Source organism: Miniopterus natalensis, chromosome 2 (assembly GCF_054644295.1).
Source record: "Miniopterus natalensis isolate mMinNat1 chromosome 2, mMinNat1.hap1, whole genome shotgun sequence".
NCBI lineage: Eukaryota > Metazoa > Chordata > Mammalia > Chiroptera > Miniopteridae > Miniopterus > Miniopterus natalensis.
The window spans coordinates 183,513,189-183,540,666 of record NC_142082.1 but is presented as its reverse complement, the minus strand read 5'-3'; the positions used below and the strand labels follow the sequence as shown (position 1 = coordinate 183,540,666).

General features: G+C 53.3%; 1 protein-coding gene across 5 annotated transcripts in view; it reads left to right on the top strand.

Moving 5' to 3' along the window:
• PACSIN2 (protein kinase C and casein kinase substrate in neurons 2) overlaps positions 1-24,419 on the top strand; it is a 112,884-nt gene extending 88,465 nt beyond the window's left edge. For 4 of the 5 annotated variants that reach the window (XM_087814958.1, XM_016210240.2, XM_016210241.2 and 1 more), the window contains 9 exons: positions 9,267-9,423; positions 11,229-11,464; positions 12,908-13,063; positions 14,208-14,383; positions 16,424-16,544; positions 19,043-19,164; positions 21,003-21,125; positions 21,562-21,758; positions 24,207-24,419. In XM_087814958.1, coding sequence (XP_087671084.1) covers positions 9,267-9,423; positions 11,229-11,464; positions 12,908-13,063; positions 14,208-14,383; positions 16,424-16,544; positions 19,043-19,164; positions 21,003-21,125; positions 21,562-21,758; positions 24,207-24,319 — 1,401 coding nt within the window. In that variant the 3' untranslated portion in view covers positions 24,320-24,419. The remainder of the gene's footprint in view (positions 1-9,266; positions 9,424-11,228; positions 11,465-12,907; positions 13,064-14,207; positions 14,384-16,423; positions 16,545-19,042; positions 19,165-21,002; positions 21,126-21,561; positions 21,759-24,206) is intronic. The other variant, XM_016210243.2, reaches the window with a different exon arrangement.
• Positions 24,420-27,478: the final 3,059 nt, after the last annotated feature.

The following is a 27,478-nucleotide window of genomic DNA, read 5'->3' as shown; positions in this document are numbered from 1 at the left end:
TGAGTGGGCTGCATGCCAGAGCTGTGAGGCGGCTCCAGGAGATCAGGGACTTTTTGTTGTGTCCCATGCATGGGTGTGTACACTGATAAGTCATCGAGCTGTGTGCACATAAACCATATGGTTATAGTCTGAGTTCTTTTCTGCAGGAATGTTAACCTACAACAAAAAGCTTAGAAATAAGAAACAGTGATAACGGCTAGCATTTATTGTACCCTTGCTCTGTGCCAGGCCCCTGCTCTCGGGTGGCTTGATGCTGCTCCACTTCAGAGATTGTAGGTGGTGACGCAGGATTTGGGCCCAGGTGCCCGCTCTCTAGAACTGCTCTCCTTCCTCTGCTCTCAGCCTCCTGGAAGCTCCACAAAGAAGAGGAGCTTGCCTTCGCAATGCCTGCTACACTCTTAAATGCTTCTGCCTCTGGTTCAGACCCTGGTGCTAGTGAGGGATGGGCATGGAAAGTGTGTGTGGGGGGGCTACCTGGAGGAAGTGCTGTTCCCGCTTTTCCAACCTAGTGATTTTCCCACTAGGTCATTTGGCCTTGTACCCCAGGGTTCCTCCCATTACAGATGCCTCTCTAGCTGTCCCTGCCTACTTTCACTGTTAGAGTTTCTGCTAAACGTGGCTGATCTTCAGTGAACCCTGACTTTCTGATGTGGGGAGACGATCTCAGCATCCAGGCTGGTGGCAGCTCTTATGGCAGCAAGACACCATTCATCCAGCACCTCCGATGGAGTATGAGGGAGAAGGAAAGAGGACAGTGACCTGACCACTAGGCAGCCATGCACTCCTGCTGTTTCCTAGGCACTTGGGTGAAAGATGAGTGTGTGGGTGTGCTTGTGCCTGGGAGACTGTGAGCTACAGGGTAGGGCAATGGCTTGCAGATGAGTCATGTTCTGTGCTCACGAACAAATCACAGGGTGTCACTGGCCCTTTATCAGTGTCTACAATACAGCCCTGAGGAGTACAATTCTAAAATAACTGTTTAAGCAAATCCTTCCTCTCTATATTATCATGTGTTCTGCCTTTGGAGTTAGACCTGAGAATTGGAATTTCTGGGTTCCACTTCATTTTTCAGTTTGTCATTTTGAACATGAAGATTAAAGATCAATGATGCAGTTGATGTTTAAAGTTGTTGGGGTTTGGGGTTTGTGCTTTAAAACTGTCACGCAGCACAGGGTGCCTTGCAGGGTAGTGAGCCTCATTTTCTCCCCCTCGCACTGGATGAGCACAGATTCCAGGAGTGGAAGGTGGGGCGGGCCCGTCAGTGTTGGGGGTAAGAATGGAAACCAGGAGTTGGGACTGGAGCGAGACCTCAAGGTAGTGACAGGAACTAGAGCTGGGCCGGAGCAGCCCGAGTGCAAAGCAGGCTCAGGGTGGCTGGACACTGTAGCAGCAGTGGGCCAGTGAGGGACTCCACCATCTATTCTCTCGGGGCCCTGCCCAGCCAGTAGCTTTATCCCATTTTGAGGGTTGGGGGCTTAGTGAGGTTACGGCTAGTCCAGGCCATGGTTCGGGGAGCACCAGGGTGAGGGGTTCCTTGACCCTCTGTGCCACTGCAGGGCGAGTGGGAGTCCAGAGGGTGGCTGAGCTGGAGGGCAGGTTGGAGAGACTGAGGAGCAGTGAACTCCTATTAAAGTGAGGACTAGCAGGGCACGGTTTGAAAGCAAGGCACAGACTTGGTGGCTTTCCAGATGCCCCTTCCTCCTCGGTGTTTCAAGCACACATCAGATCTCACGGCCCTACAATCATTTGTGACCCCTGTTTGGAAAGGACGGTTCAGAGTAGGGTGGGATAGGTTGTAGGAAAGGTGCCTGAGCTAGGAGGCCCTGTGTTGTCACCATGGGGACGCCCTGGCGTGTGTATAGGATATGGCAATAGCCATGCACTCTGCTGGGACTGTGGGTGGGGAAGCAGTGACATGACCAGGCCCAGTCCTCAAACCCACCCAGCCAGCCCAGGACTTGAATAGACTTAGAGATACACTAACTCAGACCCTGGATTTGACTGAGCGAGCGCCTTGCTAGTGAAAGTGAAGAAACTGCAAGGCTCTCTGCTGGTTTGTGCTTACATGATTCGTGACTCTTGCCAGATTGGCAGAAGTGTGTTAGTTGTTCATTTGACATCCATGGAGTTATTATCTGATGATGCGCTGAGAGCTGATTCTTTTTATTTATATCTTTATTAATTTCAGAGAAAGGAAAGGAGAGGGGGAGAGAGAGAGAGAGAGAGAGAAACATCAATGATGAGAGTCATTGATCAAGCCTGCAACCCGGGCATGTGCCCTGACCGGGAATTGAACCCTGATTGCCTGGATCCCAGGTCAACGCTCAACCGCTGAGCCATGCCTGGCCAGGCAAGAGCTGATTCTTTTTAGCTGTTGTGGGGAGAGCTCGAGGGACTCACTGGATTAAGAACTTGATAAGGGATCATGAGTTCCTTCATCACCCGTGCCTCTGAGTGCTCAGCAACATCTCAGTCATCTCCCGTCTGTGGACTGGGAAGTCTGCTCTTAGGGCCATCAGGCACTGAGAAGATGTTACACGGGCCCTCTGTGTGCCTGGCATGCGGGATGGAGAAGAAGAAAGGCATGGTCCCTGCCCTCAAAACCACTATGGGACCACATTCTGCTGTGTGACAGCAGATGTCTACACAGGAGTAACCAAGGGAGAGGAGTGTGGGAATGGCTTCACGGAAGGGGTGGCATCGTGTAGAGCTCAGTTCCGTGGGCCTCCACATCTTGCCTCAAGCCTTCAGAAAGCAGCCTTGCTCCATAGAATTCCCTTTGGCTCTTACTTCAGTCATCACTTCCTCCAGGCAGCCCGACCACCAGAGCTTGTCACTGTCTGTAATTGTGGTATTTATATGACCATAAGTCCCACGAAGGTAGGGATCATAGCAGTTTGTTATTACTATATCCCTAGTTCCTTGCATAGTCCTTGCCACACAGTAGGTGTTCATTATACATTTGCGAGTGGCAAGAGGATATTTCCAGACCCTCAGAAATTAAGAGCTATGCTTCAGCAGGTAACCAGCCAGCTGGTTGCATTGGCGGAGTCTGTTCGATTAGAAATCCTGGAATTGCAAAGGGCCTTGGAGGTCATCTAATCCTGTTCGTGCTCTTAATTTTGCCACCAACCTGTTCTGCAAACCCATCGTATCCCCGTATGTTGGGTCCTCACAGCATCAGCTCTAACTTCACCTTACAGCTGAAGGAATAGAAATGCAGGGAGCCTGACCTGTACTGGGTCAGTTATTTGCAGGGCCAGGGCCATGACTTTTGCAGCTCCCCTTGTGAGAGAAGGCAGAGAGGAGGAGGCCTTGTCAGGGAGGGCTGGAGTCTGATGGACTCAAACCAAATGGCAAGAGCTCATGTAGCCGCTGTCATTGACATCCGCAGGACTGGAATTAAGGAAGTCCAAAGGCTTACCTTTCATCTGTCTTTCAAGCTGATTGAGAATGTTCTGGAGCCTCTCGCATGCTTTGTCAGCTTTGGATGAAATGTGACTCTGGCTCCATAGAGTTGCAGGGATGGGGGCACCACTGGGGCTTCTCCTGTCCACGCAGCTCGACACAGCTGGCTCGCACCCTTGAACTCGCTCCCAGATGTGGAGGGAGCAGCGTGCTTAGGCCTCAGGGTTGCAGGTTAAAGGGCATGAGCATTCTGAGGGTAAAATGAAGGTCATCTTGGGCAAGCAGTCTTAGTAGTTTTCAGGTTTGGGGTTCCTGACATGAGCCTCTCCGGCCCGTGGCAGCTCAGGGATGGGGCCTACACCCTACCTTACAGTCCTGACCTCTGTGGCCTTCCCTGAATCTGTGGGGCTGGTTGGAAGCACATGCATCACCTGATACCAACTCCTTAAGTCTTGGCTCCACCTTTTCTGTTCTCGACCTGAGGAAGGTTCTATAAGGTGGGCTCTGCCTCCTGGCTGCATGATCATGGGTGACTTGGCTTCTTCAAACCTCAGTTTCCTTTTCTGTAAAGTGGGAACACTAACAGGACCCACTGTCTAGGATTGTGACAGGATTTGATGATGTGACACGTGGAGCTGTCAGTGCACCACCTGGCTGAGTGTGGACATGCTCTATTATGATGCTGCTGCTGGGGAGACAGTATGTGGCACCTGCTGCCAGGAGGCCCACAGCCCAGCATGGGCAGGGAGCTAACATGCACGATCATTACCCATGTGGGACAAGCTGCAACTGCGGGGTATGGGGGCAGTGTTTGGAAGGGCCATTGTGGCCCCCAGGTGGACCAGCCAGCAGGAGCCCGGCGTGGGGTATTGGTCTCGCCTGCATGCAAGTGCAGGCGATACAGGAGCTCCCTGCTGGTGGTCCTGCAGGGAATGCAGGTGGCAGGGAAGCCGTCCTGGAGAAGCCGAGCTGAGCCTTAGGGAGCTGAAATTGGGGCAGGTAGGATGGGACCATTTTGTCAACACCCATTGCCTCCCCATTTCTCTCCCTGCCTTTGATACCCAGTCCCCTTCCCCCTTTTACTGTTACACTGTTAGCTCTCCTCCCATGGCTGTGGCCCCAGTCTCAGGAGGCATTCATACTTTCCCTCCAGGAGCTTCACCCTCCTGAAGCCCACCAGGTCCTGAGCACAGCACCCTTCAGGGTGAAGGCTTGCCCCTGGAGATTTCTTACTGACTGACCCCTCCTCCCATGCCACCCTCTGCACCCAGCCCCGGCTAAGTCTCTGCTCATTGCCCTGCGTTCTGTGTTCCATGTTCCATTCCTGGTGGACATCTCACAGTGCCCCCAGGTCTCCATGCTGTCACAGCTTCTTCACTTTGCCAGCACTGTTCTCTGCCTGGAATCCTTTCCCTCATCTCTGCAATAATGTGGCCAGCCTCCTACTTGTCCTTGAAAAATCAGTTTGGATGTTCTCATCAGTATACCTCCCTTCCCTCACCAAGAAATCCCTGAAAGGAGAGGACTGGCATTGTGGTCCTGTACCCAGGCACATGCATGTTGAATATCTGTCTTTCGTATCTTTATATCTGAAGGGGTGAGCCTGAATGTAGAGGAAGTTAGGGACATAGTTGGCTTCAGCTCTAGTCTAAAAAAATGGACATTTTATGAATGAATCAGTGATGATAGGTTTGGAAGAAAACTTATTTTCAATTCCTACATTCTCTGCCATATGGCCAGATAAGCTAGTGTTTTCAAAAACTAGAGAGAAGCTTTTTTTTTTAATCACCAGAGGATATGTTTGTTTGTTGTTTTAATTGATTTTAGAGAGAGGAAAGGACAGAGAGAGAGAGAGAGAGAGAGAGAGAGAGAGACATTTTGTTGCCTCCTGTATGTACCCTGACCAGGGATCAAACCCACAACCCAGGTATGTACCCTGACCAGGAGTCGAGCCAGCAACCTTTCCGTGTACAGGACAGTGCCCCAACCAACTGAGCCATCCAGCCAGTGAGGGCAAGAAAGCAGCTTTTTAAAAGTGATAAAGCAAAAATAGCTAACAATGTATGTCCTGACTTTAATATATGATCAATTTGTCATATATTTGAAAATTAATTTTCTTGCATTTTAAAAACCTATTGTCATTATACCTCAGTTTAAAAAGTGAGGGTCAGCCTGCGGACTGAAGGGTCCCAGGTTTGACTCCAGCCAAGGGCACATACCTCAGTTGCAGGCTCAGTCCTGGCCCTAGTCCAGGTGAGTGCAGGAGGCAGCCAATCAATGTCTCTTTCTCACACTGATGGGGTTTTTTCTGTCTCTCTCTCTCCCCCTTCCACTCTCTCTGAAAAGCAATGGAAAAAATATCCTCGGGTGAGATTTAAAAAAAAAAAGTATGAAAAAGAGAACACTCTCTACCAAAGACGACAGTTGGCAAATAGGAACAAGAAAAGATGCTCAATATTACTAATCATTAAGAAAATGCAAACTAAATTATAATGAGCTATTGCTACATACTAAACAGAATGACTAAAATAAAGTATTTTTTTTAAAAACCTGACAATACCAAGTGCTTGTGAGAATGAAGAGCAGTTGGAACTCCCATATATTGCTGATGGGAATGCACAATGGCATGGCTATCTGAAACCTATATAATTTTATTAACCAGTGTCACTCCAATAAGTACAATTTAAAAAAAAGAAAATGGGGAAAAAATGGCATAGCCACTTTGGATAACAGGTAGTTTCTTATAAGGTTAGATGTATACTTACCATATAGCAACTCCACTTCTAGGTACTCACCCAAGAGAAATGAAGACCTGTAGGTGAATGTTTATAGCTTCACTATTTATTATTGCCCCAAACTGAAAATAGCCCAGGTCTCCTTCACCGGGACGAAGGAGAAGCAAATGATGGTGTATTCATACAGTATAACACTACTTAGCAATAAAAAGGAATGAACTACTGACATGGGCAACAGCATGGATCAATCTCAAAAGAATTATGGTAAGTGACAGAGCCAGTCACAAAGCCAGGCTACAGCTGTGTCATTCCATTTGCCCTGGACAGCTTGGAGAAGGGACAGAAATCAGATCAGTGGTTGCCAGGGACTGTGTAGGGAGGAGACTTGACTGCAGGGGCACAAGGGGGCTTGGTCGGGAGATGGAAGTATTCTGTGCCTTGATGTGGTGATGGCTGTGCTCGGTATACCTTCATCTGAACTCATGTGAGTATTACTGGAAAGGGTGCATATTAGTGTGTGTAGATTTATCTCAGTTTAGAAAAACAGCTGCCAGTGGCCCTGCTCTGAGGAGGACCACCAGCGCCTTGCTCAGGGGAGCTGGATGGCCACATTGCTCTGTCAGAAGGTGGTTTATGGAGACGGAAACAGTGGTACCTTGAGTGTTTCTATATGTGGACTAAGTGATGGTCTGCCTCAAACCCATATGGAGCCTTGAGCAAAGGTCAGTGGGGCTGGAGCATCTCAGTGCCTGTTGTCTTGAGCACTCCCTTCTCCCCTGGGCCCAGCAGTGGTCACAGTGCCAGCATTTAAACGTAAAACACATGCTTCTGGAAACATCCTTCCTGTACTCCTTGCTGCTTTTCAGATTTCAAGAGTAGTTATTTAAATACAGGGTAGGGCAAAAGTAGGTTTACAGTTTGTATAGAAAATAATGCAATAATTAATAAATAAGAATATGAGAATAAACTGTTTCACGTACTCCTACTTTTCTTTTAGCTATAAACCTACTTTTGCCCATCCTGTGTGTGCTGATGGGTTGTACCAAGGTGGACCTTGTTAAGAAACACCCTTTTCTGTAAATCTTTTGAGAAGGGTTTTAAAAATCAGAGAGATAGGCAGGTTTCTGGAGAGCAAACATATTTTGATGTTGATGACCAGTTTGAATATCATTGGTAACAGTGAGGAAACCCAGGTGTGCATGGTGCTTCCATGGGGACTGTCAGGCATGCATGGAGCATGATGATCTTGGCTCTCCTTGCACCAGCTCAGCGATACTGACTTGGGTTTTGTTGGTTTATTTTTTTCATCCTGCTATAAATTTCAAAATGACAGCTAGGCTCTATTTTAAATGGGAAGTGAGCATGTGATGTGACTTTCAAGTGGTTGTGAAGGGCTCTCCTTCGCCTTCCTATAAAGGGGCTGCTGACGGATGGAGCTGAAAGCTCAGGTTCAGCCTGTGTTGGTGAGCTGCTCACCTGCTTCCCTGACTGAGGGCTAACTGCCAGGCCACGCCTGGGCTGGGGGCTGCGGAGGGAGCGGTTCCTGGTGCTCACGCACTTCAGCAAGCCTGCTGCATATCACAGCTGGCCTCTGGGGAGGGCTGCCAGGCCACCTGACTCCCAAGGCTCCTACTGTCCCCAGGGGAGCGGGGACATCGCGGCCCATCTCTGTGTAGTGCTGTGGGTTCTGTGCCTTCCCAGGCTCTGCCCACCATTCCCCCGACACCCTTCTTCACCTGGTTAGCTGGGTTCCAGATGGTTAGCTGGTTCACACTGTGAACCAGAGTAAAATAGGCAGTGCTGTTGGTCTCCACAGCCTGCATGGCAGAGAGAGGACTTTACCCTTTCTGTGGGAGTGGGGCTCTGGTCTCCAGGGGCTTCCATATTCACTGCCAGCGAGGATGAAATACGAATATGATCAGCCAGGCAGAGACTTTTATTATTATTTTAATCCTCACCTCTAAGGACATTTTTTCCTTTGCTTTTCAGAGAGAGTGTGTGTGTGGGGGGGGATCCACACTGATGTGAGAAAGACCTCACATCCCTTGGTTGCCTCCCACATACACCCCAACTGGGGCTGGGGAGCAAGCCAGCAACTGACGTACATGCCCTTGGCCGGAATTGAACCTGGGACCCTTCATTCCGCAGGCTGACGCTCTAACCATTGAGCAAAACCAGCTAGGGCTGGGCAGAGAATTTTAGAAATGCTAAAACTGACAAAAGGTTGACTAGAATTTTTGAAGATGGAGAAAAAGATTGAAAATGCAGTAGGTCATTTTTCTGTCCCATTTCCTCTGGGAACCATGTATTTCTGGTGTCCAGGATGAGCTACTTGGTGTCCTTTCAAGTCAGCGGCTCAAAGAATGAAACATTGAACACTTGGTTATCTCTCCAAATTAGCCACTAGTATTTTCTCAATTACTCTGGGCTACTCTCTCCTTTCATATGTAAGAAAAAGTTGTCAAAACTCACCTCAGTCCTTATCAAAGCAGAGAAGGGTGTGCAACTGTGGGATCTTCGCAAACTATGTGACTTCTCTAAGCCTTGGTCTCCTCATCTTAAAATGGGGACAGTTATTCCTGCTTGTAGGGCGGTGGCAGTATTTGGAGGTGTAATATACCTATTGCGGTGTTTGGCACATAGTAGGTGCTCAGTATGTGGGAAATAGTGTTGATTGCTATGATCAGGAAGCAATAGTAATCCAGCATGTGATGACTTCAAAGCAGAACTGTTTATACTCATGATGATCAAAGGCTGGCCCCTCAGTCTGCATGCGATGCCCCCTTGCTGCCCTCGGCCCCTCACTTCCCTCCATCATAGCCCTCCCCAAGCTGGTCTGTCTCCCTCCCTGACCCACAGGTCAGAGTATGGGCACTGGCTGCATGGACATTGAGAAGCTCTGAATGGCTGTTTTGTGTGTTCTTGCGTTAAGTGACGCCTGAAGCTTGTCATTTAATGAGGTCGGATGCCTTTCTAATGGGAACGGGATGAGCTTTTGGGAACCTGGTTGGCCTGGAGGCTGTTTGTACAACAGTGAGGGTCAGGCCATCTCACTCTGGGAGGGGCTGGCAGGTGGGCCGCTGCCCTGAGCCCCATGCTTCCCAGCATGCTTCTGTCTCCTAGGTCGGGAACTACAAGCGGACCGTGAAGCGGATTGATGATGGCCACCGCCTGTGCAGCGACCTCATGAACTGCCTGCATGAGCGGGCGCGCATCGAGAAGGCATACGCGCAGCAGCTCACTGAGTGGGCCCGGCGCTGGAGGCAGCTTGTGGAGAAGGGTAAGGTGGCCCCTGCCCAGGACAGCTCTGGGCAAATTGGTGACCTCTGTGCCAGTCTCCTCTCTTTTAAGGAAGTGGGCAGGAGTGTGTCTTGAAGTTCTGGGGCTGTGATTTGTTTGGGGGAGCAGCAGGGTGCTGTCACCAAGCAGCAGACGCTGCATGAGACTTCCTCTTTTCCTTAGGGCAGGACTGCTCTGGGGACAGCATCTGAGTCTCCCATGGATGCTGCACTTGCCAGTTTAATGCAGAACAGCTCCCTAAGGGCCCACACTTGAGTGAGCTCCTATCAGAGAAGAGGCCTGGCTGCTTAGTCCCATGATTCTGACCCTGAGAGCCATTGATTTGTGAGCTCTGCCATGTAGTGAATCAGACAGGACTGGATAGTGACATCCAGCAGAACTTCAATTTTGAATTTTAATGGATAACAGGTTTTGTTCCTCTCCGTCCCTAGCCAAACAGGAGATTCTGGAGCTTAGTGACAGAACACTGCTGTGGACATGGTGTGTGCTCAGAACACTTCCCAGCAGTTAGACTGATTATGGGGTTTCCTGGGATGGAGTGGGTTAGTAGGAGTTTCTCAGTGTGTGTTTGGAGCAGGTTCTACCATGACCGCTATCCTCAAAGGCACCAACCAGGGGATACTAGGCCCCTGGGTCGGGTCCTGGAAAGCCAGGGGTTTCAGAGGGCAGGGCTCCCCGGATCTGGACCAGCGTGGCGGCTGAGCGTGGGTGAGGAGTAGCCAGGGTCGGGCCGGCTCCCTTGGTAAATGGTAGCTGTTGTCATTTGTTTCTGCCTCTCAGGATCCAGCTGTTAGCACAATTCCTTCTGTCCATTCAGAGCTTGAGGTTCACAGAGCACTTGCCCCTCACCTTGCGGATCCTGCCACAGCACTGCGGACCTAGGCAGGACAGGGAGCTGTTGGTTTCATAGAAGCGAGGGATTAGGGGTTCAGAGGGGCTCACCTTCCATGGTTACCTACCCTCCCCTCCCCACCAGTGCCTCTCTATGTCATCTCAAATAGTAGCTGTCCTCTGTGAGCGCCTTGAAGATGACCTGGGGCTTCCATTTTCATCCCCAGCTTCTGCCTTTCTCCCTCCCTCACCTCATGCCACCCCACACCCTCAAAATGACAGGCCGGCCTGTGGGTTTCCTTTCTGAGAACAGTAAGTGAGGTGACTCAGGCACCCCACCCCACTATCTAGAGATTGCCATCTGGGCCAGAGCTGGTTCCTGCTTCCAACTTTCTTTCCTTCCCCAAGACAGGGCTTCTATTCTGCTGAGGGCACAGTCCTCCCTTCCACAGGCAGTTCTCGAGTTCCTGCTCTGAGCCGGCTCTTCCTGGGCGTGCATAACAGGTCCTGGCCCTCAGTCCTGGGGGAGAGTGTGTAGAGGGGGCCAGGTGCTGAGGAACCCCCCAGAGGGACGTGGCCTGGGAGAGAGGTCAGCTTACTTAAGAAGACCCCTCCTCCTACAGCCAGCCTTACACAAATTAAAACTGCAGAAATTTGAGCTTTTAAAGAGCCCAGTGACTTTAGAAGAGGAAATTGTGTACCCTCCCAAGTTCCTGAACAAAAGAATGGCCGAGCTGACTCGCCTTCAGTTCCTTATTCTCTTCATCATCCCAAGGACTGAAAAAGGAACAGCCACTGAGAAAAGTTTCTGAAACAACCAAAAGGAACCTCCTGGCCAGACGTCGGGCTGCTGGCCCCAAGTCCCCCACAGCTGGGAGAGACTGACAGGAAATCCCCACCTGGGGCCTGTCCGCCCCGCAGTGACAGGTGACCACCAGCTTCTCTCCTGTGCAGGGCCTCAGTACGGGACGGTGGAGAAGGCCTGGATGGCCGTCATGTCTGAGGCGGAGAAGGTGAGCGAGCTGCACCTGGAGGTGAAGGCCTCGCTGATGAACGAAGATTTTGAGAAGATCAAGAACTGGCAGAAGGAGGCCTTTCACAAGCAGATGATGGGGGGTTTTAAGGAGACCAAAGAAGCCGAGGACGGCTTTCGGAAGGCACAGAAGCCCTGGGCCAAGAAGCTGAAAGAGGTGCTCCCCTCCTGCAGGTCACTTCCCTTCCTGCAGGTTGCTCCCCTCCCCCAGACCTGTGCCCCTGGCTAGGGACCTCTGCCCTAGCCCTCCCCACCAGCAGCACTCCCCTCCCGCACACCCAGGAATTCCTGCTGTCTGTTAGCATCAGAAAGCCCTTAGTCACTAACATTTACCTAAGTTCCAAACTTAAACTGAATCCTCATCAACCCATTTTACAGTCAGGACACTGAGGATCAGAACCGCACGCTGGTGACTGAGCTCAAAACCCAGACTCTTACCCACTAACACTACTTCCCCCAGCCTGGGAACTATCTGCTAGAGAGGTTTAAAAGCCCCTTTGGGCTAGTAGAAAGGATTATAGTTTTCCTTTCTCTTATATGTGTTTTTCTTTCAAATTTGCAAATGATACTGAGATTCATTTTTCTGAAAGGAGCGACTGAAGCCACTGAGTCTTGTCCAGGCTTGGCTCGCTGGAGGCTTTCAGACGTACACACATCCCCTCCCCGCCCCCTGCACTTGCGGACCCCCACCTGCAGCCTGGCCAAGCCCCTTCCGGGGGTAGAGGTGCCTCTTCCCTCCATCCCCTCCCACTCCCCGGCTTTTCTCAGGAGTGGCACTGCCCTCCTCCCCCTCAGAATCACTCCGTCAGGCCTGAGTCTTCTGGTTGGAACAACAGTCTTTCCTCCTTTCCTCTGTATCTTGGCCTTTGCCATTCCCGTCTTGTCCCTGGCCCCATTTGTAGTGACACTATCCCCCTCATGAGGCTGTGGGTGCAAACTCATCTCTCCTCTCCAGAATGAAATCTGTGACTCGCTCAAGTAAGGAAGCTCCCATTAAATAAATTACACACACATCAGTATCTCTGTGCATGTGTGTATGTATATAGAAACAGTAGCCATTAAAAACTGTGGGAAGTGTGGCCTAGGACCCACCTCTTGTTAGGTTTCTCTTGTGAAACTTCCTTTGCATTGCTCTTCCCACTGCCTGGCATACTTCCCTCAGATGGCCCCTCTAATCCTGGCTCCCCGTCATCTGGGCGGCTTTCCAGCGCAGCCCCACCGGCCCGGCCCCACCGCTGGCTTCTGTCTCTTCCTTGCTTCTCCTCCTTGGCACTTATCACTTAATTTACCCTGAACTTCAACTGTTTCTTGTAGCTGCCTCCCCAGCTAGACCCTAAGCCCCATGAATGCCCAAGTCCTTTGTCTGGTGCCGTATCCCTCCCTGGTGCCTAGGACAGCGCCCAGCACAAAGCAGACACCAGTCAATGTCTGTTGAATGAAGTCCTGTTATAACCACTTGTAACTAGACTGAGCACACAGCTTTGTGCCTGCTCTTTCCTCGCCTCCTGATAGCACTAGCACTTCCCATGGTCTCTGTAGCCTCAGGCGAGGATTTTGACCTTTCAGAATCACGATGTTTAGAAATGCCTTCTCCCTGTAGGTAGAAGCAGCAAAGAAAGCCTACCACGCAGCGTGCAAAGAGGAGAAGTTGGCCATATCACGAGAAAGCAATAGCAAAGTGGACCCATCCCTCAACCCTGAACAGCTTAAGAAATTGCAAGACAAAGTAGAAAAATGCAAGCAAGACGTTCTTAAGGTAAATCATGCAGGGTCTCTTCACGCGATGTGTGCACCTGCCTCTCCCGTTTGCACATCTGGCACACGGGAGCCTTTGCTGCTGCTTGGTTGCCTAGGTGCATAGAGGGAGACCGCAGTAACACACATTCCTGCCCTTGGGAAGGCCTCACCAGAGCCCACTGTGCCCAGCTCAGGATTTCTGTGCTCGGGGATAAGGTGCTGGGGCACTGGGGTTGCTGCAGAGAGCGGGAAGGAACACTTGTGCGGGATGTGGAGGTGTGAATGTCCACAAGCGGGGAGCCGATGTATGAGCTGGTATGGAGGGTTCTGAGGACCAAATTGCCAATGGCCTTGAAGTCAGGCAAAGTAAGGAGCTTGAGACATTGCTGACAAGGAGCCACTGAAAGAAGGGAGGGCAGAGGTGTGGAGGACCAGACGGGTTAGAGGGCTTGCTCTGGTATGGGAGTTAGTCCCAGTGGAGGGGTAGAGGCTGGTGTGCTGGCACCATAGGGAGCTCAGGGACCTGGAGCAGGAAAGATTTTTCTGGCAGCCTCATCAGTGAAGGTCCCAGGAGTTTGGGGGAGGAAAGCGGCAGGGACTCTCAGTCAAGAAGAGACTGTGAAGAGGCGGTGTGGCATCTGGATGCTCTCTGTGTCTTCCACTGTGAAGGGAGGGCCACTCCCCCTTCCCCTGCAGTGGATTAGTGAGATCAAATGGGATGTGTGTGTTTATGAAGGGCTCCTCAGAGACAGGTAGGTCTCTGCCTGGAAGGTCTGTGTCACAGGACTTAAACACGAGACAGCATCTTGTAATTTAATAGTTCCCAGGAAGTGAGCCGGGGCTGGGCCTGTGCCCTGGCCCCACTGTCTGCTTTGCTCTGGGGGAGGGGGAGAGGCTGCCACCATCAAGGGACTTGAGGGGTGCAAAGGACACAGATTGGGGTGCTCCTTAGATACGGGTGACAGCTTCGCATGGTGTTTATTCCTTATACAAGTCACCCAGAGTGGCTGGCATAATATTGTCACCTGATTAGTAAGTCTAGTTGGTGCTGAATTCAGAAGTGGTGGAAAGGGACACAAGCCTGAGGACCCGTGTGGCGCAGAGCCAGGCTCACTTACTCTTGGCTGGTGAACCTTCCTCTGTGGTGTCTGCATTTCCTACAGACCAAAGAAAAGTATGAGAAGTCCCTGAAGGAGCTGGACCAGAGCACCCCCCAGTACATGGAGAACATGGAGCAGGTGTTTGAGCAGTGCCAGCAATTCGAGGAGAAGCGCCTACGCTTCTTCCGGGAAGTTCTGCTGGAGGTTCAGAAGCATCTGGACCTGTCAAACGTGGCCAGGTAAGTGTCCTTTTAGCCACAAAGCATGTCACGGTGAAGTCAGTGGACTGTTGCTTTTGAGCAAAGCTCAGTTGCTAGTCTCCAGCCTTGGGGTGGCAGTGTTTGTCAGATCTTCTCACGGTTGTTATGTTCTCCTGTCTGGGGAGAGCCCCTCTGCTGAGCCTGTCAGTGGCTCCCCGCGCACCCTGTCACTGGCCTGAGCCCGATAGCCTCTTGCCATGCAGGAAGGGGCCGTGCTCTGCCAGCTCTGCATACAGGACTCTGGGTCCATGCAGGAGGACGGCTATGGCTCGGACCTGCCCCGGTTGTTGAATTTGAAGTCATCCATGCAAGTCCAGCATTTCCGGGCTGGCACACCCTGCCCCCACGATGGTCTGACTTTGAGGCCCCTTATAAGTCCTCTCTGTCCAGACCAGCTGGCTGCCAGCTCGGTCCTTGACTTCTCAGTGGTTCTAGGCCCGGGCAGCACAGACCCTCGGAGGCTCAGATCTGAATCGTGATGTGGAGGCTGGGAAATTTCTTTTGCATTTCTCTGTCTTTGGTCCCATGATGCCTTTGCTCAGGGCAGAGGTCTGGGCTAACTGTGGATATAGACTTCTGTCATCCACAGAGCAGAGCCATTTAGAATCGTCTCACTAGTCAAGGCTTGTTAGCAGGAAATTACATTCCCTTTGTCTTCTTCTGTATAAAAAACTGAGAGCAACAATTATTGCACAGCTACGCTTTCACCATTTAATTAATCTTTACGGCAGTCTGTAAAGTAGGTGGCATTGTTGATGAGGCAGCTGAGCCTGGGTGAGGTTAAGTGACTTGCCTGAGGCTGCACAGCTGGCTGGGGCAGGGCTGGGCTGGCAGGCTCTTGTGTGTGCAGAGTAGCTCCCATATGTGAGTGCTTGGCCTTGGCTGGCATGCCTGGCCGTAGTCCTCCAAGCCACCCTGGTGGTAGATGGTGTAGCAGTGTCTTGGGGCTGCTGTGACGAAATACCACAGACCGGGTGGCTTGCATCAGCAGGAGTGTATTCTCTCGCAGTTCTGGGAGATCCAGTGTTGGCTGGGCGTGCTCCCTTTTATTAAAAAAATGGGGGATTTGGACACAGACACAGAGGGAAGATGGTCATGGGACTGAAGGGACAGTCTACAGCTCTAGCGCAGCATCTGCCTGCCTCTTCCAGCTTTTGGTGTTTGCTGCCAATCCTTGGCCTTCCTGGGCTATAGACTGTCACTTCAGTCCCATGACCGTCTTCCCTCTGTGTCCAAATTCCCCCTTTTTTATAAAAAGATGCCCAATTAAGGCCCACCCCAATGACATCATTTTAACTTGATTACCTCTTTAAAGACCATGTGTCCAAATAAGGTGACACTCTGAGGTGCTGGGGGTTAGGACTTCAACATATCTTTTGGAGGACACAATTCAACTCATAACAAATGGCATTGTGCTCACTTCATGGAGGAAACTGAGGCCCAGGGAGTGTAAATGACTTGCCAGCCATAGGAGTTAGGAGTGAAAATGCCATGCCCCGCAGCAACACGTACTCCTGCTCCACGGGATCAGCTTCCTAGGAGGGCGAGCTGCTGTGAGCTGTCCAGCAGAGGGGTCCCCACCCCAGGTGACGGCTTCACATACTACTTCTGTGTGGCTAAGTGTAAACCTAGCTTTCTGAAGGGGTGAGGAGGAACTTTCCTGGCACTGGATTCTGGGCCTGAGTAAGTGGGACCACCTGGATTGGTGGCCTGTGTGGCCCAGATGCCGGTGCTTTTTGTATCATCTGATACAGAGCAAAGCCAAGTTGCACCTGGTGATTGAAAGCTGACTTGTTAGAAGCCAGAGCTGTGGCTTCCACACCATGGTTGGTGGTGGTCGTCTGTGCACGTTGAGGCCAGGTGAGCACGCAGCCGAGCTGGGTGGGGTGTCCTGGTCTCAGTGTGAAGTCAGCTGTGGTGTAGCTGCAGACCTCGGTGCCTGCTGTGGCCAGGCACTGGGCTGAGACAAATGGTGGCCATCCGTGCCTTCCAAAGAAATCATGCTTCTCTCTGATTTAGCTACAAAAACATTTACCGTGAACTGGAGCAGAGCCTCAAAGCTGCCGACGCGGTGGAGGACCTGAGGTGGTTCAGAGCCAACCACGGGCCAGGCATGTCCATGAACTGGCCGCAGTTTGAGGTAAGAGGAGGCTGCACCCAGGACCCCCTTGGCCTGGCAGGGGCCTGGCCCACAGGGTTGAATCACACACTTTCTCGTTCCAACTCCACGTCGGCCTTTGCCCTGTTCATGAGGCAGCCGTTGCCCCTGGCTCCGCTAGAAAGCGCCGATGTTTAATTTTCCGGAGCTCCAGGCGTTACGGAAGGGCCTCTAGAGAAGGTGCAGCTATGTTCCTCCTCGTTAACTGTGATTGTCACCTGTTGACCACTGGCATTCCCTGATGGTGAGTCCCAGGAGCTGCAAGACATGCGGGACACGCGCCAGGCCCCCCCGCCCCTCCACCTGGGGAGGCCAGAAGGGAGTGGTCACAGTGAGACCAGGCTGGTGAGCAGTGGGCACCAGCTCAGCTGCCTCTGGTCCAGGACCGCAGGGGAGCGTGGACTCAGTGTAGCTCATCTTCGCTTCTCACTTTCCTATTTCAGACAGTACATTTGGGTTCAGGATTCACTTTTCTCCTTTCCCATTTTCATGCGCCTGAGCCTTGCAGTGTCTTTACATGCAAAATGCTTAGGGATCTCAGACTCTTCGAGCCTAGGATTGGGTTACCGGGCCCCCGCCCCGCCTGCCCCCCACCCCGATGGTAGCAGGGAAGGCAGTGGGCACAAGTGCTGCCGCCCTGTTCTCTGAGGCAGGGTCTCCCCCCTCCTGGTAGTGGAGCAGGGCCTCTCCAAGGAGGATGCTGGAAGCGACTCTGCCTTGGACTCGGGCCCAGTGGCTTCCCCCGATTCAGTGCTCCCAGAGCCCAGGTTGTCACGTCCTGTCTCACCACTTACCAGCTATAGGTGATGAGCAAGTCACTTGCCCTTTCCGTGACTCAGTTTCCCCACGTGTAAACGCGATGATGACAGCAGCTATCTCCCTGGTGGCTGGGGTTCAGTGACCTGGGCCAGGCTGGGTTTTGGCCCTGGGCCGACCACACAGACGCCTGCTTGGCACATCTTAGCCTGCAGTCTCGTCAGTCCTCACATGTGTGCCCGTTTTCTGGAGCTTCACAAGAAAGCTGCTTCAGATAACTGTGGGTCCCTGTAGCTGAGCCCCCAGCCCCCTCACCATCTTTAGGATGTCTCCAACAGGGAGCCAGGAGCAGGCATTGGGACAAAACAGGCCCAGGGGCCCTTCTGAGTAGAAGTGGACCTAGAGGAGAAAGAAGGTGCCCAGCCTCCTTCCCACCCCCAACGATGACACTGGGAAGAAGTGGGTTAAAGACTTGTGCATGTGGCTGGAGGTTCACTGGAACACCTCCCCCTGCACCCCAATCCCTTAGATTGCCTGTCAGTAGTCAATACTCAGACAACAGAATGGTCTGGGAAGGGAGACTTGACAGGCTGTCTCATTGGGTGGGTGGGTGGGTGTCTGGGCAAGAGCCCATGGGTGGCCCCTCTCTCTCTCTGGATCCAGTGGACTGGGAACCAGCGCCCACATACGGCACATGCGGTTCTTAGTGGATCATACTTACTTTTCTCTAATGAGATTATTTGTTTTTGTTTTCCATGCCACAAGGATGAAGTAAGTTACTATTTTATGGCTAAATTATTGAATTCCAAACCTCTTGTAGGGTGTGTCCAGCCCATGGGGGTCTGTGCGTGGTGTCCATAGCCTGGTTCTGTAAACGTGTCCAGGCTAACAGCTGGCCCTTCCTTTCACAGTTGGTCTGGGGCTGTCACATCAGCCTTGCAAGCCATCCAGTCAGGACAGATTTATATTCAGGTCACTGTGGGGACTCAAGTTCCAGTTGAGTTCTCAGTCACCTATTTCAATTGAGAATAAATAGGTGACGCGGTCTGCCACTAACTCTGTGTGGATAAGTTACTTTTTCTTTCTGAGCCTTGGTTTCCTCACCTGAGAAATTGTTAGACTTGACGTTTCTAAGATGGCGTCTAACCTTGAGGTTCTGTGACGGCACGTGAGGAAAGCTGGGGACTGAGTGGCATGGCGTGCTAACTGGTTAAAGCTGTTTGATGGTGGCTGCAGTCGGGTGGGAGGGAGAATTCATCAACTGTGTGTGCACATGCTTTTCTGGAAAATCATGCCACAGCCCCTTCTTTCTCCCCTGCTCCCAGTGTTTTCTAGGGCACTTGATTAAACTGTTCACATGCTGGGAAATAGTGAACCTTTGGGGAGATAAATACTTTGCTTTGTTAGCTCCCCCTACCCCCCTGCCCCGCTCCTTTAGATTGACAAAACAGCAAAGAGGGCCAGGGGAGGGCGCCACTCCTTGGAGACTTGAGTGGCCCGTTAGCTTATTTGCCCCTTTGGTGATGCACTGGCCACCGAGCCCCTGATGTTATGTGCACCCAGGGTTTCGTTTCCCTGTCACAGGCTTGCTCAGGTTCAATTTAGGGCATAGACAGGAGGGTCTTCAGCTTGAAGGCCAAGCCCCCTGCCCCATGTTTTAGATTGATGTGGCCTCAAACAAATGAACTTCCTTCCCGATTTCTCCCTTGGGGCCTGTTGCCTAGGAGTGGTCTGCAGATATGAACCGAACTCTCAGCCGGCGAGAGAAGAAGAAGCCCAGTGATGGCGTCACTCTGACAGGCATCAACCAGACAGGCGACCAGGCTCTGCAGAACAAGCCCAGCAGGTGGGTACTGGCAGCCTCCATCCCTGGGCCCTCTACATGGGCTAGGATTGCCCCACCACTCCTTGGCTTGGACACTTGGGAGAGTCCCCAGTGGGGCCTCACAGGGACCCCATGCTCCCTGGGCATCTGAGTTCTGTGGGCAGGTGCCCCAGGGCATCTCTGGGGAGGATCAGCTGTTCACCAGGTAGTGGAGCTGCAGAAAGATCCAGAGAGGGAGCCTTTGCCACAAACATGCTTTGGCCCCCAAGTGAGGGGAGGAGCTGATGTCAGGTGTTGGTCATTATGTGTCCCCAGTGGTGCACACAGGCAGGTGGAAGTCACTGTCCGTGTCCTTCAGGCAGGTTCAGGTATCCTAGTCAGGTTTGTACGTCCCCCAGGCTGTATGCAGGTGCCGGGGGAGGGGGGGCACTGTCAGGTGTCACCTTTCTGAAATCACCTCTTTGTTGAGAGCCTTGGGTTATTTCTCATAGTTTGGATAGAAGAGGTAGCACTGACATCATGAGAACCTCCTGGAAAGTGTGCTGGACAAGGCCTGTGCCCACCGCAGAGTCCCCATCAGATAGGCATTGCCACTCTCAGCAGAGCTGTGGCTGCAGGCTACCCTCCCTGGGAGCGGTTCGGCACAGCCTCCAGGGGCTTTTCTGTGGCCCCAGGCACTGACGCCCCCACCCGGATACCCTGGGCAGATGTGGACGTTGTCTTTCGGCTCCTTTGTTGCCATCTGGGCAGTGGGCCTGGTTAAGTGACTAGAGCAGTAAGCACTATCCCAGGGATCATGCCAGCACCTGTGTGACGGGGAGGGTGAGCTGCCACCCCAGTCTGCCTGGGCTGCTGCACAAACTCAGCTGCTCGGGACCAACCCCCTCAGAAAGTCAGAGAAAGGTGCCGAGGGGGGCCTGGTGGTCTCGGACATGTGGCCCAGGTGTTGGCGGCAAGCAGGCTGGGGTCCAGTGCCCTTCACCAGGCCTGAAGTTGGTGAAGTCATGTGGGGTCACTCAGGTGACATTTGAGGCATTTCTTCCCCTCCCCCCCAGCTCTGAGCCATGCATCCAGCACTCTGAGTGCCTGTTCCACAGAGGTGGAGCTGGCCGCCAGAGCTCTGTCCTGGGATTTAGTGTTCAGGCCCCTCAGCTCAGAGTTACATGGTGGGGTGCCGGGCTCTTGGGGGCCCGTCTTCTTTACCATCTGTTCTGTGCTTAGCACCTGCAGTTCCTGCAAACCTTCACCCCTGGCTGTCAGCCCCCAGGCCAGGCTTGGGTCTAATTTCTCTTTGGTCCTTCCAGGCCTGGCACACAGTAGGCAGTTGGCATTGTTGTACAGATGGGTTTTCTCTCTCTGGAGCATGAAAGTGGTTCTTTCTTCCTAGACAGAATTGTTCAGGGGGCTCCGGTGCTGCTTTTTGGAAGCTCCAAGCCCAGAAGAACCAAGGAGGAGGCTGCTGGACCTGTTAGTAGTCAGGAGGGGGTGCGCTGTGCTGTGGGGTCTGCAGAGCTCCGGAGGCTGCCTCTCATTAGCGGGGCTCCGAGCCCTACAGGCTGTCTGCCTGCTGGCTCACAGGAGTGTAGAGGACTGGACAGAACCCCCGAGGGCTCCCCCAGGGTTCCTGTTTGGGACAGTGCATCCAGATGCGAGGGAGAGTGCAAACCTGCTCTCAGACACTGTGTGTGTAACAGCCGGAGTACTGCGGGTGTTTTGCTGAAACCACTCTCTGCTCAGGCAGCATGTCCCTCCCGTCTGATCTGTGCCTTAGCCTTGGCCCTGCAGCCCTGCAGCTGGGAGCGCCCGGGACCTCGGGCTGCCAAGCTGGGGTCCCCTGAAAGCTCTCTTTCTCCCCATAGCGACCTTAGTGTCCCGAGCATCCCCACACGGTCAGCGCAGTCACTGTCCAGCTACAACCCCTTCGAGGACGAGGACGACACGGGGAGCACCGTCAGTGAGAAGGAGGACGTTAAGGCCAAAAAGTTGGTGAACAGACGCTTCCCTCTGGTTTCCTCCTCACTCGCTCTGTCCTTCTCCGTCTCTGCCCAGGGTCTCGTCCTGTGGCTCTCAGAGCAGTGCATGAAGCCTGCGGCGGTGCCCGGCTGCCAGCTGTGGACAGTCTCTGGCTTTTCAGTTCCTCAGGGAGGGGGGCACCAGTTAACCGTCTGTGGTCGCTTTCTATCTGTCCTCCATTAACCATAGTCAAGGCCTCCGCACAGGAAGACAGGCCAGCTGGGTGGCCCTGCTGGAGCCATGACCCTGCCTCTGCCAGGAGCTGGTGTGGGCCCCGGCAGGGAGCCTGCCCGCCTATGATGCTGAGGGGGCTGTGCTCCTGCGGAAGGAGTGCCCAGCGCAGCCCCAGGGCCTCCTGCCCCTGGCAGCCCCATGCTCAGGGTCCTGGTCCACCCTTTCTTGCAGCGTGAGCAGCTACGAGAAGACGCAGAGCTACCCCACTGACTGGTCAGATGACGAGTCTAACAACCCGTTCTCCTCCACGGATGCCAATGGGGACTCCAATCCGTTTGATGAGGATGCCACCTCGGGGACAGAAGTGCGGGTCCGGGCCCTTTACGACTATGAGGGGCAAGAGCATGACGAGCTGAGCTTCAAGGCTGGTAGGTGGCTCCCCTCTGGCATCCAGATGAATGCTGCTAACCTGCTGGGGAGGCTTGTTTTACTTAAAGTTTGCTAAAATTCCTTCTAGTTTCATGTGTGGGTCCCCCCACTTCAGAAGTAGCAGATGCTCAATGCCAGAGCTTAGCAGACAGGGAGGTGCCCTGTGCCTTTGCCTAAGATGTCACCCCTAGCTGGGCAAGGCCTGGGCACAGCAGGGCACTGGAGCAGGAAGTGCTAATCCCTAGGACCACCCAGCACCTTGCAGTTCACCAAGATGAATTGCAGTTTGAAAAGATTTAGAGTCTAAGGAGGTTCCAGTGGCCTAGCAACACAGTGTGGCCTCTTAAGAGCCACCCCAGTTCCAGCATCACCCCTCTAAGGGCTACACCTCTGAGACAGACCCCTACATCTGACCCCCTAAGCAGGTGGGGGGGGGCAGGAGAAGCTGTGTCTGAGGGTCCCTGCTCCTAACCATCCTTCAGGGAGCCTGGGGAGAGGAGCCTTCAGCCTCCCTCCCTCTGCACTCAGCAGGCCAGCTGGCTGTCCCTTGCCACTCCACCCCAGGCTTGGTCCTTAGGCGCCCCAGCTGGTTGCAGAAAGTTCTTATGTGCCCTTTAAGCATTTAGTCCAGTTTCCTGACATCTTTGGTTTCCTGACATCTTTTCCTTCTTTGTTTGTTGATTTACTTATATTTGTAATTCTTTCTCAATCTTACCTATTAGGTTCTTTATTCAGCCATTTTATAGATTTAAAATATTTCCTTCTGCTCTGAGTGAATTGTCAGAAGCAAACTGACTGAAAGGAGTGTTTCTAGTCACCAGTTCACGTTTACAACTTGGAGGCTTTCCTGTCAGTTTGTCTTGTGTTGTCTTTTTCACAATGTGGCATTAGTTCCCGCAGTGCTGCTTCCTTCTGTCTCTTGTGTGCTCTGGCTGCTTGTCACTTCTCTGGGTCCTGGGTGCACTGAGGTCATCACCTTGTTGGGTCTCACTGTGTGCCTAGGAGCCCAGCAGCCTGGGCAGGCAGGATGAGAGAAACCAGGGTCACAGCGCCAACCGTGCTGCGACACTCAGGGCCAGGGGATGGGAGCAGATGGAGGTTTGCTCCTCACACTGGCTCACCCTGCAGTCCCTGCATTCACCATGATGTTGCTGAGTCCAGTTCACACGACAGTGCTGACAGAAGTGGCTGGTGGGGTGGGGGAGGGCCCATCTGTGGCCCAGCCCCAGGGGGAATGGCCATGTCATGTGGGAGTAATGGTGCACCAGGCACTGTCCCTGTCCCCACAGCACCCTGTCCACAGATGAGGAGACAGGGCCCAGGGGGCAGCAGTTTGCCAGGTCTCCTAGCCCATGACAGCAGCTCTGGGGTTTGAACCCAGCAGCCCTGGGATCCCTGGCACCCCTGGGTACTGGCCCACAGGTGTCTTGATCAGTACTGCTGCTAATAAAACAGGGCAAGTGTTGCTAGACAGGCATGAAACTGCAACCAAGCCTGAAAAAGGGACCAAAATGCCAACGAGAAATACAAAGCTGCCGACTGAATAAAGACAAACTTGCACCCGGGCTGCCGTTCTTCTCCGCCCCGGCCCTGACCCTGCCAGGTGCTCACAGCCAGAGCCCAGGCGGCTCCTCACCTGTCCCCTGGCCCTGGGCTGCTCTGTCTGCCCTGAACAGGCAAACACCAGACCTGGACCTTCCCTCACCACAGCCCTGACCACGCCGGTGGCCCTTGTCCCTTGGTCTGTCCCCTTAAGGGACCAGGGCTCCTTCTGTCTCTCATCTCTGAGTCTCCTCCAGTACCCAGCACCTGGCCTGAGGAAGGGGTTCCCTCATGTCTGAACCAACAAAAGGTAAATCAAACCACCTAACACAGAGAACCACGGGGAGACTCCAGAACCACGCTCACGGCTTCCACCTTGGAGTGCCGGGTGGGGGTGGTTTTTTAAGTCAGAGGACAGGCTCTGAGCTGGGTGCAGGGGATAGAATGATGGGTGCCCACCCCTACAGTTTGAACTCAGATTAAAGGAGGCCTGAGACCATGGCAGCGAGGCTGAAGGAGACAAGAGCGAGTGGGCGGGGCTCGGGAGGGAGGTGGCCCCCTGGAAGGAGTCCTCTGACCTGGCCTGGCGGATCAGGAAGGCACAGGGCCTACAGCCTTTAGTTGTGGAGTCCCTGAGCCACTGTGGCATTTAGGAGCTGCTGGCTTAGGAAGGGTGACTCCGTGACAGATCTCTCTCTAGATTGCAGAGAGGCCCGAGAAGGCAGCTCAAAATGCAGTGTAGTAGGGAAATGAGCAGGCCCTTGCCTCCCCTCACCCCTGGAGGCCTGCCCTTCCCACCAAGTTAGAGACGCCCTGCGGGCTGGGGCTAAGACACGAAGGAGGCTGACCGGTGGTCAGTGTGTCACGTGCTGGCTTACCAAGGCCCCTCCCTTTCTGTCTTGCAGGGGACGAGCTGACCAAGATAGAGGATGAGGATGAGCAGGGCTGGTGCAAGGGACGCTTGGACAATGGGCAGGTTGGCCTGTACCCAGCGAATTACGTCGAGGCGATCCAGTGACAGCCCAGTGGGCTGGCTGGCGGAGGGGTGCGGTCCCAGGAACTCCGTTAGCCGTCAGCCTGGGCAGCACTCTGGCACCTCCAGCCAGCCGTGTGGGCGTCCACTCCTTTTCCTGCAGATGATGGTTCTGTTGCTCTTGGCTTCATGGTGTCTCTTGAAGACGGATGAGCTGGTCATTTCACCTAGGACTTGGCTGCCTTTCTACGGCGCAGACGGAGAGAGCTGAGCACAGGAAGATGCAGTACAACCGACGTCCCCAGCCCTGCCCGCTCCCCGCTCCCCGCTCCCCGCGTGTGGCTTATCATGGACCTGTGTATTCTTGACCTCTTTCTGCGTCTCCTCTGCGTCTGGTGGGTTATACTGATTCTTCCACTGATTCCTTTCTCTGATGCGCTCATCACCCTCAGCTTAAATGAACAAACTTACATGCCATTTTCTGAGGTTCTTAATTTAAAGGCTGTGTACCAGTTGTACTTGTTGAATGCCTGTTCATCCATTCACTTAGGCTTAGTTATGGCACAGACTGCTGTACACAGGCGTGAGAGTGGTACCTGTTTCATGTTGTACTGTTACTCAACCGCCACTGCCTGGGCCAGCTGCGAGCGCCTGGTGCATTTAGACAAGACCTTTGAGGCAGATCACAGTGGAAGAAGGGACCACATTATGTTTGGGTTTCTGCTGTGAATGCGTGGGTGTCAGAAATGGCCGCCTGTAGTACTCCCCAGAGTCACCATATTTAAAAACTATTTCCACTCTTCATTCTTAAAACTTGGCTCTTGCAGATTAGTAACTGTCCGTGCTGTGGAGGCTACACTGAAAAGACCTAGCTTTTCAGGCAAAGGCACCTATAGATCAAAGAGCCTGTGTGTTCGACTGTCTTGTCCTGGTGTCTGTCTGTATATATTACTCGATATTCAGAGAATCTAAAGAGCTTGTCTACTGTTTTCATGAGATTTAAAGGCTCTTGACAGTGGATTTAATGTGTAAACTGCTTGAAGACCGTGGCATTCGGACCCAGGCCTGGCTGCTCCAGGCTCAGGATGTGGGCCCTGAGCCTCTGAAGTGGACACTGCTGGAGGGAAGTCTGCCCCACTGGCCAGCTGTGGGTCCACCTGCTGACTAGCCTTCGTCCCCTCCGTAGCAGAACACTGTAAAACTCCGGGTCTTCCCAGCAGTTGCAGACTTCAGTCACCCATATTCCTTGTGAGCCAACAAAAGCTGGGTCTCACCCCATAGCACAAGGGTCTCTTCTGAGTGTCCTTGGTCATCAGGGAGCAGATGTGCTGCAGCAGGAAGCTACACTGTAATCATGGGCAGGGAGGGGGGAGGGGGAAAGCTTTTATTTTGTGTAACAGACGTGGAGAGGTGGCCGCTGCCATCACAAGCTATGCATTTACTATGTTCCAGTGAGCATGACGTCTTGCTTGGAAGGTGAATGTGTGTATGTGTTTATCTTGAAGACTTACCAGCAGAAATCCTCATACCTTTGCTACAGATTACCAAAAATTGTCAGGTCTTTTCAGTTCAGGAGTTTCTTTAAATGTATAGTATTTTAGGAAAAGAATCAATAAACCATTGATCTCGTGAGTGTGACAGTCTCTGGGCCATGTGTGTACCTCACGCTCACCTCAGCTGCTAGACGTGCTGGCACTTACCAGCCTTGGGGCTGGGTGAGATCCTAGGCAGGCTGCTGCCCAAGGGGCTGTGTCCCTGTCCCACTGCCCCTGCTACACCAGAGGTAGATTTTGAGGCACCTGAGCCCCTCAGGGTTCCCCTTTCCCCCAAACCTGCCACTGTGCGGCCTAGGCTTCCCCAATGTGGGCAGCAGGCTGGCATCTCCCTCCCTTCCTGAGGCCCAGACAGCACGACCACACCAGAGACCACTTCTGGCCGGGCCTCCCTGAACATTTCCTGAGCTCCTGCTGTGCGCTGGGCCCTGAACTCTGCTCTTACACCATCTGCACAGAACGTGCCCATCTCCAAACACCCCCAAGGAACAGGCTCCAAGAGCCAGACTCACCTGAGGAGGCCCAGTGGGCCATTCTGCTGAGTCAAATCTCAGCCCTCCACGCTCACGTGGGTGAAGTGAGAAGAAAGGCCAGAGTGAAGCAAGGAGATGAGAAGGCTGCCGTGGCCACACTCACCAAACCTGGTGAAGCTGCCCAGAAAAGCACCCCATCCGGGCACTGAGTTCACAGGGAGCCAGGAGTGAGGTGGGCAGCTGCCACTGCAGTGTCACTGCCCGCTCACGAAGGGCCCTGAACGAATCTTTGTCACCTAGCCACCTGATCTGATGGGTGATAGGGCCCCTGCACTCCACTTCTGGGGATGAGTCACAGCCCAGGGGAACTGCCTGCTGCCCAGGGAGGACACCAGCCTACACCTTGCCAGCCCCAGGCTACCATGGAGAGACAGGACAGGGTGTAGGGAGGGCCCAGAGCAGGCTCCAGGGCATGTGGTGAGCTCATGCACTGTAGACAACCCTTGGGGGAGGCTGGAGTCACCCCACTTTGCAGAAGAGGACACAGGTCTGGGAACTCCAGTTCAGCGAACTGCCCGCAGTCCCGACAGAACTGCAACTTGGAGCCGAATCTGCGGAGTTCTTAAGAGCAAGCCCTTCCTGGATCCCTCCACTGACTGATAAAGAGCAAGGGGCGAGTACAGAAGTTGGACGAAACAGCTGCTGCTCAGCGAGGTCCTTTTCTCAGCCTCCTGCCAGCCCCAGAGCTCCTGCAAGGAATCCCAAAGGCCCTCACTGGCCACCTGCCCACTCCTCTCTGGCCCTCGGGGGAGCTGGGAGCCTTAATTCCATGTAGGCCTCAGTTTCCCCAGGAAAGAGTGGTACCTGCCCTCCCAGTTGGAGGGTGAGAGTAAGGAACTCAGGATGGTTTTGAGTGATACCCCATTCTCCCAGCCCCCAGCCAGGACCCTCTGGCACCCTTGGCTACCACACCCTCCATGAGGGCCACCAAGTCTTCTCTTCGGCCCTCCATCCCCTCCCCACAGCCATGGCCCGGGCCAAGCTGCCCTTTCTCCCCCTGGATCACAGCTGTGTCTACACCACCCTTGGGTTCCTGGGGCCCTAGGCAGCCTGTCCCAGTTCCCTCTCCTCAGCACAGGGCTGGGATGGGGTATTTCATCTCCCCTCTCCGAACCCCC